Below are 13,369 nucleotides of genomic sequence, written 5' to 3'. Positions count from 1 at the left end.
ATAACACTCTAATGAGCTTTCAATAGTGCTCGTCGGGAGATAATAAAGATGATCTCAGGAATTATACGAGCCACAAGAGCAAGTAATAATAAAAAGGGTAATATACGAGGGATACAGTATGACTCAAACACAAGGCCTGGTTAAAGTTGAGGAATAGTAAGTGTTAAAGGTATAAGCAAAACTCAAGAACCAAACATCCAGGCAGAAAACAGCTTCGCAAGCGATACTCTTTTCGTTCTCTTCTACCTTAAGACGTAACAGTCCATAAAGAAGAAGAGATTTAGCGGTTCAACAAAGATAGTAGCACAAGGAAAATTGACAGAGCAAACGATGAAGCAGAAAGCGAGGGTCTAGATTTCCCCCGATAAGGATGGCTTATCAGTAGTACGGGGCAGTCTAAGCCCAGGAAGGAAATGACAGCAATGGATTGCTGAAGGAGTGCTAGTAGAAGGATGTTCACCACTGGGCGAAGAAGGGGTAACACGAAAGAAAGTGAGGAAAGATCACAGGGACTAAGAAGGAATGAAGAAAGAAGTAAAGAGAAGGAAAATAGATGAGTACGAGGCAGAAAAATGAGAGGGGGGGTATTAGGAACCAAAGACAAAGATGAGGCGGCAATGCAGCCGAGAGCCAAATCACCTGCACTCACCGCCGGTCCAATGGACACATGGGCGAATTTATTCAGTTGCCCTCGTTGGGGAACAATTCATTCTGCTTGACTTAGTAAGTACATGACGCTCCAGTCTGCAATTGCCACCTCGACCCCCCTCTTGTTCCTGATGGGGTGGAGATCTGATTTCTCCCGATCCTATTTGATCTTCGGCTTGAGCTGTTATCATTCTTCCTTAGGGGGAGAGTAAGCATACTACGATCTACCAGTCAGAAGGTCTAGAGTCCGTCGGATCATTTCCGTTTGATTTGATGGATGTTCAATGTCTTGTCGTGTCCTTGTGAAGCTCTGGACAATAGTATTCGACTAGTATCCGCCCCCCTTTTCCGCTGTGGCAAGATCCCATACAGCACTCAAGGAATTAACTCGGGTATCCGTTTTTCTTCGGCACCTTAGTTGTCCACCTAATCAACTGTCACGGGTCACGAATGATCGACCTGTGGAACGCGCTTGATTGGTTCCACAATTCGTTGTCTTTTTGATTCGCCATCCCTTCTTTCCGCCTCAGGCACTTTGCCTCTGCAAGACAAATTAATGGCCTTACTAGTGCCTGTCCCGCCCCGGGATCGCGGGTCATGGAACTTTCTCACTCGTGGTAAGAACCAAGTCTTAAAAACAAAAAAGTAAAGTTTTTCTCTTCTTTTCCTTTTTGTCCTTCCTCGGTTCCCTGGCGGTTTGAGTCTGTCCTCGGAGCTTATAATCCGGTTCGCCTCCCTCAGCTTCTAGAATGGTATCTTACCCCTTCCGACACTACCGAGACGACACATCTGGTGGGGTTTTATCGTCGCCACCTCTGGAGCCCCAATGGACCGTCTGATTTGAGAAGCAGGCAGTGTACCCGCAAGGGACTACTCAACACACTTTAGACACTGCAGAGAATTAGAGGATCGAGGAAACCGCCTCCGAGCGGGCTGCTGGCGTGAGACCCGTCTAATCATCGCACGGTCCTGTGCTCGTAGCTTACCCCGCCTACCACCGTGGAAAAAAAAAAAACACTCATGCCTTAGTTCTGGGCTTGGTCAGCTGAATCTGCAGGAGACTGGTCGGCCCGAGCAAATGATGCTGCAACCATCATTGGGAAGACTACGGTTGCCTCCGCATACACCTTAACTGCCTTGGCATCCGCCTTGATCTTTCCCCAGCTCACAGCCTCATCGGGACGAGCTCCAGCATCGCTTCCGTCGAACTCCTGGGCCGTATTTACATAGACGGCATGCTCCGCTCCATTGCGCATGAGACACGCGTTGGCAATATGGTGCTTCACCACTCCACCACCGAGGATGATTATCCCTGCCTGGGCGGCCCGGACGGCCATCGTGTTGATGCGACGCACGTCGTCCACGATATCCACTCGCAGTCGTTGTGGGGAGGATTTGAAAGTGTGGAAATACAGCATGTCCCCCAAGGAGCCATCGGTGAGAGCGGGACAAAAGATGGGGATGTTGTTGCGCGCGGCCCAGTAAAGCACGGAATCCTCATGGTTGATCTCGCGGCCCAGTCGTTCAATGATACGGCTGGGCGTCCAGTGAAGCTCATCCTCCTCATCACCGGTCTGTTGAGCCTTCTTTTTGGCGGCTTCTTGCTCCTCCAACATTTTATCTAAAATCGGGATCAACCAATCTTCAAAGGCACAGTAATTGCTATTCGGGACCAGTAGATTGCCAATGCGGTTTAGTCCTTTCGCACGAAGCCCAGCCCCAGGAGCCGTAAAGGAACCCATGTACGTAGGGGCCAAACACTTGATCAAATCTTCCTCCACTCCACCGGCCGTGGTGACAATTGCAGAAACGTGACGATGGCGAACGAGGTAGCGAATGGTATCCCGAAGGCCCGATGAGATTAGATTGGAAGTGTATCCAAGAAAGATTGTCGCCTTCTCTCCCGATTCCGGATGGCGGTAGGCTCGCTACATAGGTAACCAATATCAGCAAGGAAGCCAATAGCGGGTCGCAGAAAAAAAGATTTAGAGGAGTTTGTCCTACCATATCATTCATAATGCGTGTAGCCTCGGCGACTGCGGTACCCTGGAAGCCCATGTATCTCATGTTATCCACCATCTCGGCGACGGTAATATTGCGGCCGTGGAAACGCTCAAAGTCCACACCCTGAACCTGACGAGTCCCCTCAGGAACGGGCTCTGAAGCAACTAGGACGGCATCAGTAGCAGAGGTAGGAGGGGCAGCCTCCGCTGGTTGAGAGGACATTGTCTTGAAGGAAAAAAAAAAGAAAAGATTGAAGCAGAAGGAAATAAAAAGAACGCTAGACAGTCTAGGTCTTCGTGGGATTCTAAAGCAAGTATTTGTTTTACAAAAGATGCGAAATGGGTTAGGTTTTTCCTTTCCTAGGTTTTTCTGTGGCTTTTTCTTCTGTGACAATATGGTGGGGTGATTGGTCGGCAAAAAAAGGCTGAGGAATGCCTCAGGTGTGACAAGAGAATCGGGGTAGTAGATGACTAACCGGGTTTGGTTAGTTCGATCCGTCTGTGCAGGAGTGGTGTCTCCATACGATGCCTGGGGCATCAAAGTCAGGAGCTTTTGGAGTTTGGGTGAAAGACGACGAGGCTCTGTGGCCTCAGGCATGAAGAGTCAATCCAGGGTCACGGCGATTGTAGGGCCAGTAGTCGTGGGCAGTTATTTTTGAGTTCCCCTTAAGAAGAATCCCTGGCCAACTAAAATTAAACCCAACCATACAGTCGGCGGCAGAGGGCCCTCCACCCCATCTACTAATCCATCCATCCGTTCATCCACCTCTGGCCCCGTTTCTTTTCTCCTCCTCTCTTTTTCTTCATCATTTGTCCACATTTCCTCCGATCGATTTCTGTCAATATTGTCTTTCCTTTTTATTCACTCTCTCAATCCTCGTACCTGGTGGTATAGCTTGTCTTCACGTTCAGGCCGGCCCGTGACCTATCGTCGGCTATTATTCCCAGCTATTTTTGGCCGAATTTCGATTATCCTGGTTAATTAGCTCCAAGTTCCAACAGTCATCTAGCTCAGTTGTCTGGCCATCACTCCTTGCAGTCATCGTACAGTTGGCTGCTTGATACGCTGCATTTTGTCAAGAGGTGCGCATATTGTTGTGGTTTTTTTTAGTTCTTATTTTGTTCTTATTTTTTCCCTTTGGACCTTTTTCCCTTTTTTTTTCCCTGTTGATTTCTCGAATTTTGGGATCAAGATCATCATATTGGCTCGTAAAAAGCCACGCAGCAGCGATGATTCGGTGGTGGACCACAGTACCAAGGGCATTTCCACGCGTCCAATCCAGCAATTTCAGTTCCCAGGCAAAAATCTGGATACTCACCTCACTGCGTCTCATTCATCTCCCCTCTTTGTCTGCTGATCCACACGCCCTCACACGTCCTCCGTCACATTTGAAACAAGCCACGCCAAGTGGCTGCCGCTAAAGCAAGAACCAGTCAATCATCAATCAAATCTCGAGTTTCTCACCTGCTGGGTCTTACCTGAATTTGGTTAGATCGATTAGATAATACTTTTATTCTGGCCCGTGCTTCCACACTTTTAAAGATCACGTGTTCTCCACACCCGTTGCCTCGCGCTCTGCCTTCTCTGGGTCCCCCAGTCTTGAACCTGGATACTTACTGCGTTTTTCGATTTTGTTCTATAATTTTTTCAGCTAACTAACCTGTAGCAGGCTATCTGCCGGGTTGTTCGAGAATACACTTTCTAGCATGACCTGGTGATGTCTTCACGATACCCCCCATTATCTGGGTTTAATTCCCGCGACAGATCTCCGCAGCGCTTCGGTGACCGTCGACCTCCTGCGGGCCCTCGAGGTTCTGATGATGCGAATCTGCCCCCGCTGGGCCGAGAGCCGCCTCGGGGTCCAAAGGCATTAATTGATCCTCCTCGGGGAGCTCCCTTTGGTGGTCGAGGTCGAGGATATCCGGGCCGTGGGGATTTTCGGGATCGGGATCGGGATCTTCGAGATAGGGACAGAGACCGCGATCGCGATTTTCGAGATGTTCGTGATGGACCTCCTCCGTTCCGCCGTGATCTTGACCGCGATTGGGGTCGCCGCGACCGGGATTTTGACCCCAGGGATTCACGGATCGGCTTTGGTCGCGGTCGCTCTCGTTCCCCGCCGCCTCCTCGCGACTTTCGCGATATGAGAGAACCTATTGGGAGGGATCCAGATCTGGTGCGGATGCGACGCGGTTCCAGAGACAGCCTTCTTTCAGTCTCATCGACTACTGCCGACATCCCATCCTCAGGACCTGGTCACCACCCTCGTGGCGGGCCTATGCGTGGTCGTGGGCGGGGTGATTGGGATGTCGGACGTGGGCGCGGCCGTATCCCTTATCTGGATGATCGTGACTCCTTTCGACGCCGAAGTCGTTCACGGGATGGCCGATGGGACCGTGACCGAGAAAGAGATCGAATTATGGACCGAGATAGGGACCGCGACCGTGACCGTGATCGAGACCGCGACCGAGACCGAGACCGCGACCGCGATCGTGAGAGAGAGCGTATAATGGACCGTGACCGAGAGATCGATCGCCGTGACCGCGAAAGAGACCGGGAGTTGGATCGTCGTGAAAGATTTGACCGTCGTGATGAACTTGACCGACGTATGGAACGCGACGATCGAGATAGACCTGCCGATCTTTGGAAGAGAGATCGGCCTCCGAGTCGCAATGAAAATCGTATACCCAGCATTTCAGCAGCACCGCCTGTTCCCCCAGCTCTCCATACTGGCCCTGCAACATCCGACCGAGTTCCCGACCATCCTAACGTTGAACAGACTCGCAAACCATCCATAGCTGAGCCTCGGCGTGAACCCGAACGACCTGAGCCTGTTGCACCTCGCCCAGAGCCCCCCAAAGAATTTCACACTCCTATCAAGCGGTCGCCGCCTCCTGCGGCCCCGCAGGTCCCGGCCTTTGGCTCTGTTACCGCACCTATCCCCGACTTGTCTGCAGAGAAGAGGCTGTCCGATGCAGGTGCCGCGCCTCCATCAGTCCCAAAGGTAGAGAAAGAGCAACATGAACCTATATCACGCGGGCCTATACAGCCTCCGACGGGTCCCAAAGCTTCCCGAACTTCTCCCCAGCAGCCGCTGGAGCAACGAATTCGACGTGATGAGACTCTGGACACTTCCACTAAACATGAACCAGTGGCACGCACCTCCAAACCTCATTCCGTCACACCCGCTAGTGCACAGAGGCAACCGGACCTTTCCCCACCCACTGCCCCAGCGGCTATGACCAGCAAGGAGCCTCCAGCACCGCAAGTTGAGACGCCTTTGGCCAACAAGTCCGGGCCTATCGTCAGCTCCCCAGAGCTTTCAGCAAGAGGCCCACCTTCAGCCAATCGCGGATCATCGCCTGGTCCACACACATCGCCTCTTATGCACTCGTCAAGTATCCCTACGGGCCCGCGTGCTCTTCAACAGCGACCATCGGTATCCCGTGGACCACCTAAAAGTAATAAACAGTGGGTTCGTCCTGGCTACAGGGGCCCTCCTCCTGCGCCTAATTCCACTGTCACTCCAAAGCGTGATTCCATAGATGGAAAGGAGCGGGCGTTATCTATCAGTGAGGAACCGAAGCGAGAACATCGCATGTCAATCGATGACAGCACATCGGGCCCCGAAGCTGGGGAGATCGTCCCTGGAAAGGAGATACAAGAATCCAAGCGAGAGGCGTCGCCTGTATCGTCCGAACGCCCCAAGCCTTCAACTGCCCGTGCTACTAGTCCCAACGTACCTCCTGCGGAAGATGTAGGAGCTAAGGAGAAAACCACTGGAGGCAAAACCGATGTCCTCATCCCAGACTTTAGTCGGACTAGCGATGAAGATGAAGATGAAAATGTTGTTTTTACGCAAGAGTACCTAGAGGAGCGAAAGCGGACTTTCGAGAAGGACATGCGAGCGTTGCGTGCAGAATTACCTCCCTCGCCACTAGAAGATCCGAATATTGTTGCACTGCTCATGCGCATTCAATTGTTGGGAACAATTGCCAATGATGTGGTTCCAGAGAGAGCTCCAACTCCGCCACCGCCGGCGACTAAAAATGAAGCCGAAGACCGAGGGGAAGCAGTTGCTCCTCCTGAGGTCAAGCTGGATAAGGATGCCGAAGACCAGGAACCATCAACCAAGATGGTGCTGGATTCACTCCCTGCAGCTGATGCTGTCACCATCGAGAGCCTGCCATTCCTGAATTCCGGCCCCCCGACTCCTCTTTCTGACCTTGATATTTACCAAGAAAATGCCGCAGCCCACCAGTCAATGAAGGAAGTCTTTCGGGGAGAGATGATGAAACGTCGGAAAGAGATCGCCAGGAAGAACCTCGCGTTACAACACGATTACGTAGATTTGTACAAGGAATGGCGACTCCGAGTACATGATCTGGATCGTGCGAAAGAGAAGAATTCACTGACGCCAGGCCCCGTGTCCCCTCCAGGCACTGCAATAGCAACGCCTACTACCGCCGAAGGAAGGAGATACAAGGGGAACAGTGAGCTTGACTTCCAGAATGCTCTCCGAGCTTCTGAAATCTCCGCCCAGGAGGAACTTGAACGGCGACGTGGGAACAAGGCCACTGCGCAGCCAGATCTTTCTCGTGAGGCGGTAATACCAGATATGCTCGAGTTGGACGAAGCAAAGGCACGTGTGTATAAGGATACGAATAACGTAATCGACCCTGAAAAGGCTATGGATGTCTTTGGATTTATCCCACCGCCCAACGACTTCTCCCCCGAGGAGCATGAGATTTTTACTGATGCGTTCATGGCTCATCCGAAGAAATGGGGTAAGATTGCCGAATCTTTGCCTGGGCGAGATTTCCGGCAATGTATCATCCATTATTATCTTACGAAAGAAGAGATTAAGTATAAGGCCAAGCTCAACAAGCGCTGGAGTCGACGTGGTCGTGCCAGAAGGTCTGCCCGACCAAAGTCCAATGCTCTCATGGCTGATTTGGGGGTTGTCAAGCCTGATTATGAAGGCGAGGAGGAGCCTGCTCCCGTTACAGATACCGGCCGACCACGACGTGCTGCAGCACCCACCTTTGGCGACTCTTCTGCTGATACGGAGCATACTAGCAATGGTCGTCGGGGAGTCAAGGATGGCGATCAGCCAGAGAAACCCGCTAGTCGACGAGGCCGTACCGGTGCAGGTTCTCGTGGAGGTCGACGTGGCAAAGTAGCTCAGCAACAACAGCAGCAACAACAACAGCAACAACTACAACTACAACAGCAACAGCAACAGCAACAACAACTACAGCTACAACAGCAGCAGTCACAGCCACAGCCACAGCAACTGCCACAACAAATCCAGCCAGAGCAGCCGATCCAGACTGTGACAATGGCGCCGATTGCACCTTCTGTTGGGACTATCTCCAAACTGGAGGTGCCCGAACCAGCCACGGATGGTGCGAACGAAGCGGCGATGGTGCGACCCAGAGAGCAGTCCGAGAAACCGGTGGCAGAGGTGCCCCCACGGGCGAGGTCCGGACGTGGCCGTCAGAAAGAAGGAGTGTTGGTTTTTGAGTCCACGGAACAGGAAACTCCGACAACTAGCAGGCAGTCAGAGGTAGGGTATGGGTCACTGCAGCCTACTAGCTACTGGTCTGTACCAGAACAGCGTGACTTTCCTCAACTACTGGCACACTTTGGTCGCGATTTCGAAGGCATATCGAACTTCATGAAGACGAAGACAACTGTGATGGTACGTACGGCCCTTTTCCTTTTTGATGTCAGCTCTATTCATGTGGCTAATACTATAAAGGTCAAAAATTACTTCCAGCGCCGCATAGACTCCGGCCAGAAAGACTTCGAAGACATCGTTGCGGATGCGGAGCACAAAAAGGCTCGGGGAGAACGTACGGGTCCTTTGCCTGCTGCCCCCAACATTGCCTCGAGACGGCGCTACGAAGCAACACCTTCATCCATCATCATGCCTCGCCCCCTTGCTCCACATACAGAAGCTGCAGCGCCCGAGCCAGACGAGGCCCGAGTTGTGTCTAAGAGTAAGCATACGGCACCATCTCCGCAGACAGTACCCCTCCATGCTCGACCTCCGCCAGAAAAGGAGCGTAATGTTTCAAGGTATCCACCACTCGCACAAGCCAGCACTCCGATGGCCCCTGGGCCTGTTTTCAGCGAGGACTTTTCCAGGCTCGCGCTCATCAGGCGAGCTTGCCACCACGCGCCCCAGGCCCACGTCTTGGATATTTCCAGGAAGAGAGACGTGAGATGCAAACCACTGTGCTGCCTCATACGACCACTCGTCCACAGGAAACACCGATTTCGGCTCGTCAAACTCCCGTGCCAGCGCCTGATATGGCACGTATGGAGCCTATCCATTCTCAAGGATACCGGACATCGGGTGTTGATGTACATGGGTCACCTCTTCTCCCAACACAGGGCACACTACCATCGACGCAACAGTCCTACATGCAACATCAGCCTCAGCCTTCGCTTATGCCCACAGGATCCCATTCCCGCCAACCCAGTGGCACAAAGCCTCCCAGCTCACCAGCACAACCACTACAGAAGCAGGAGCAGGATATGTCCCCTATCCGACACGACCATATCAGCCAAAGGTCATATTATCCGCTACCTGGCCAGCATGTGGGCTTGTCGCAACCACCGCCAGTCTTGTCGCCACCAAAAGAGGCCCTGCAGCCCGCACCAACTGCGGCTGAACCAGAGGCTCCTCGGCAAGTGCCAGCTAAGCGGTCAAATATCTTAAGCATCCTGAATGATGAACCCGAAGAGCCTCAACCGCGTAAACGGTTCGCAAGTGACCAAGCCTCGAATCCTGGAGGAACTGCAGCCTCTCCGTCGCGGCCAGTCTACACTGGGTCACATTCGTACTCCCAAGCAGCGGCTGCGTCCCGTCAAGAGGAGACACATTCCGCAATGCCGACACAGAAAACTCCTGTATATGTTCAGCAAACCCAGTACCTACCGCCATCCCGAGGTTACGTTGACTATCAGTCTTATACACCCGTTCCAGGCAGCTCGGGCGCTCCGGCTAACAATGATTGGATGGCACGTTTTGATCCTCGAGGCCAACAGCAGCAACAACAGCCGCCTCCGCCACACCAGCAGAGCAGTCGCTCCGGTGGAACACTGGCGCCACAACCCCCGTACTCACCTTACGCTTCGAATCAATCACTGTCAGGACCAGGCGCCTCTCTGCCAAACCTCAGTGCCCCATCACCCGTTCCAACTCCCTCACCGGCTCCTTCTCAGCGCGCTTACCACACCAACGTCTATGCACCATCGCCAGTGACACATGCACAGGCTGCAGCTGTCGGCTCGCGAGACTTGGGTGCACAGAACCAAGTTTTCCGCCCCACAATCGGGTCTCCCACGTCCCGTGCTAATGCCATCGCCTATGGTTCCCGCCAAGGCCCTCCCACTCCTATTCAATCTCCTGCCAATTTGCTTGGGATGTCGCGCCCTGCAGCAAGCGCGGCATACGCTACACCAACATCAGTAACTCCGGCACCGACGCATGTGTCCGCACAGCAACATCATAGCGGCCATCAGACCTACCAGCAACATGTGCAAACAATGGTTAGTGGAGCACACCAACAGCCACCGCATAGATCTGCGCTCGGTCTCGCTGGTGCACATTACGGTCATAATACACCACCTCCGCAAGCTCAGGGCTCCCGGGCAGCAGGTCTATCTGGGCCGCAGCATCAGGCAATGTCCATGGGTCGTTCTTATACTCCCCCGGCGATTCTCCAACCAAACCCAGCAGGCGGGTTGAGCTATGCTCCTGGTGGGCCTCAGGCAGTCGGTGTCCACCCCCTCCAGGCACGAGGTCATGTATCTGGGACTTTGAGCGAGGTTGTCCCTGGCCCTCATGGGGCGCCAGGACACCATCGGGTGTACAGTCAAGGGTCAAATGCCGGGCCGCTCCCGGGGCCACTTACGCCACAGCACCCTTCTCGATAGAGTCATGATGTACTCTACTCTCCTTTTGCATTTCTGACTTAACATATGTATTTACCATGTGGACAGCGGCAGGCAGGGTTGTCGATGTACTCTATTTCTATTTCACCCTTCTCCTTCTTTGACTTCTCTCACACTCGTTAAATTTTGTTCTTGCCGCGCGGGAGGAGAGCATGTCTATGATTCATGTATGTATAGTAGACGATTCAATTGATGAAATATATTGAACCCACAATCACCCATAAAGCACGTAATCACTCAACCAATGCCCCGCAATCAAATAAACCCCTCAATTGACCCCTCCAGATGCTACCCAAACCCAGCGGTGACTAGCTGATAAGGATATAGAGACCATAGAAAAAGTGGGGAATACACCAACCTGAAACAACCTGAAACAGCCGTAGATGGCCAATCGACCAGTCTAATCAATTGCAAACGACGCAACCTACGAGGCGTTCATTTACTCTATATTATTCTAATACAACACAATATTCTTTTGACACATTGATGGAAGAAACAAAAAAAAAAAATCAGTCAATGTAACCCCACACAGAAACCAACCATGTATATAAATGCAACCCAATCCCTGCCTTCTAAGCCCCATTAAACAATCGATACATCAAACATCTCAATCCAAGGAACTATACATGCATACCTGTAGACTCGAAAAAATGAACCCTCACATCACCTCAAAAACATCCTCAAAGCATCATCAACATACCACACCATTCCCACAACCAAGCAAAAGACCAACCCCACTATCAGAGCAAGAAGCCCACAAAACGACCCTCGAAGCCGCAAAGCTCCACAGACGACGCCTGGAACACGCTGTCTTGTTATCTGCTCTCCGGTCACGCGTACCACACAGCTCCATCCCGGGGCTATTGGCTTCTGTCTCTGGGGTTGGGGCTGGGGAGTATCAATACAGCTACAAACAGAACTATGGCTATAAACACCACTATACCTATACCTATATCCATCATTATAATTATAACTATAGTTACGAGCCTGGCTACAGGAATGTATATGCTATCCCCGGGGTCGTGATGGGGGGTATGGGATCCGGTCAGGCTAGGGTACTGGACGATAGCTTTCTGAGACGGGCGTATAAGAGGAGGGATCTGGTGAGGAAGAGGAAGGCTTCTTCTGGTTCGAGGAGCTCTGGGAGGGGGAGTGTAGGGTCTGAGGGTAGTTCGGCTTCCGTGTTGGGGGTTAGTTCTTGAACAGTGATGGAGGAGGGTTTGGGACGATGTTACGAATGAGCGGTGTGTTGCTTTCTGTGTTCTGGAATTTCTATGAGCTGGGTTGGAGTTGACGCGTCATGATGGGATTGAATCACAGCTTGATTATGTATGTATGTATTCATTCGGAAAAGAACGGGATTACTGGCAGTGTGTGATCAACCCTAAATAGGAATCTCTGTTGCAATGTGTTTGTCAAGGAAATGTGTAAGGAGCTCGGATGTATACATAAGTTGCGTGGATTTGTAGAGTCCTCGGCACGGAGTACAGTTAGGTGCTACGGAGATCTCGTATTAGGTGGATCGAGGTGCATGATGGATGAGCTGGCTATTGTCTTGTTGCATATTCGTTAGCCAGCCACTGCGTCCATGTAACGGGAGTAGGTACTGCTCCGTACTTTGTTAAGGTAATCCGCACATTTGTCTCATTACGGCTGGGTACTGGTACTCTGAGTTGTCAGATATTGTCGGAAGAAGTGTCCTCAAAGGAATAAAGTAATGAGAAGCAAGGGATGATTACGACGCTGTTGTGCCTTTGAAGGTGAACTCTGTGGTGGATAGTATATTAGGATAGGCAGTCTATATTCGTTACTTTGGTATTGCTATGTTGTGCAAAATTTGTATAATTTTGAGGGAATCAGTAAAGTAGTTATACATTCGATCTTCGAGGCATAGTAAATAGGGCTATTCTCAAGAAAACCTAATTTCAATGAAAGAGGAGGCATACATACTATTTAAGCTTTAGAGCACATCTCCCGCATCGATCTATGGTTGCGATCTACAAGAGTTTCATTAAAAGTTATATGGGCCGGGAAAGTGTTTTAGACCGGATAGCCAAATCCGTCCATGATTTGCAATGGTATATTACTTCAATTCTAACTAGGGATGCCAATGGCCTCCGAGACAGAAAGCGATCTCGGCCGAAACCATTCTCTTAGCATTACCTTACCAAAGAGAACTATTGGCAATAAATGTGTGTGAGTACTTCGCAAGCATATGAACAGCTTGACGGTGACCGAGTAGCTAGTCGTTCCTGATTCTGCTAATTCAACAGCCGGTAAACAGAGGTATGCAGGGGGCTTTGTTCAAACGAAGTTCTGCATCCTCGCCGAAGTATGTAGCTGATTAGTAGCAGCTGCTCCAGTTGGAAACGCCTGATAGATGTTTTGTTCACTATTCTACCCTCCCTTGAGTTGGCTGTGTTTCTGTCGTGAGTGAGATACCCGGTATTCCGGATATGGAAATACTCCTAAGAGAAAGATAGTCTACACAAACGATTGTGCAGATTCTGGTATTCCGGTCAAATGGCCGAGCAAAAGGCCGGCACGCGATATGTTATATCGATTGTGTAGCCGGCTGTAGTGCTCAAGAGCCGACCTGATAAATAGCCACGACGAGGTTACTTCGGGTACCCGGTGTTGCCGGGAAATGTAACATTCCAACGAAGGCGCCTTACTTCCAAAGCAAAAGACAGTCACATCAAAGTAGCACTTCTTCATACCATGGTTGGAATGGGAAACATGATCATCT

The 13,369-nt window shown here is 51.4% G+C and overlaps 2 protein-coding genes across 2 annotated transcripts; one reads left to right on the top strand and one right to left on the bottom strand.

Annotated features, from left to right (window-relative positions):
• Positions 1 to 1,673: 1,673 nt before the first annotated feature.
• Positions 1,674 to 2,874, bottom strand: ANOM_000105 (deoxyhypusine synthase; the record flags this gene model as incomplete). Its single annotated transcript, XM_015545363.1, has 2 exons — positions 1,674 to 2,576; positions 2,653 to 2,874. 2 exons carry the CDS (start codon positions 2,872 to 2,874, stop codon positions 1,674 to 1,676), a joined length of 1,125 nt encoding a protein of 374 aa, XP_015412427.1.
• A 1,495-nt stretch (positions 2,875 to 4,369) lies between these two features.
• On the top strand, positions 4,370 to 10,602 carry ANOM_000104 (MYB DNA-binding domain protein; the record flags this gene model as incomplete). The annotated part of the gene is made up of 3 exons (XM_015545362.1): positions 4,370 to 8,356; positions 8,417 to 8,878; positions 8,926 to 10,602. The coding sequence occupies 3 exons, from the start codon at positions 4,370 to 4,372 to the stop codon at positions 10,600 to 10,602; spliced, it is 6,126 nt and encodes a 2,041-aa protein (XP_015412426.1).
• Between the last annotated feature and the right edge of the window lie 2,767 nt (positions 10,603 to 13,369).

This window comes from Aspergillus nomiae (assembly GCF_001204775.2).
Source record: "Aspergillus nomiae NRRL 13137 chromosome Unknown contig00002, whole genome shotgun sequence".
Classification (NCBI taxonomy): Eukaryota; Fungi; Ascomycota; class Eurotiomycetes; order Eurotiales; family Aspergillaceae; genus Aspergillus; species Aspergillus nomiae.
Note: the sequence above shows the minus strand (reverse complement) of the source record. Positions and strands in the feature narration are given on the sequence as shown.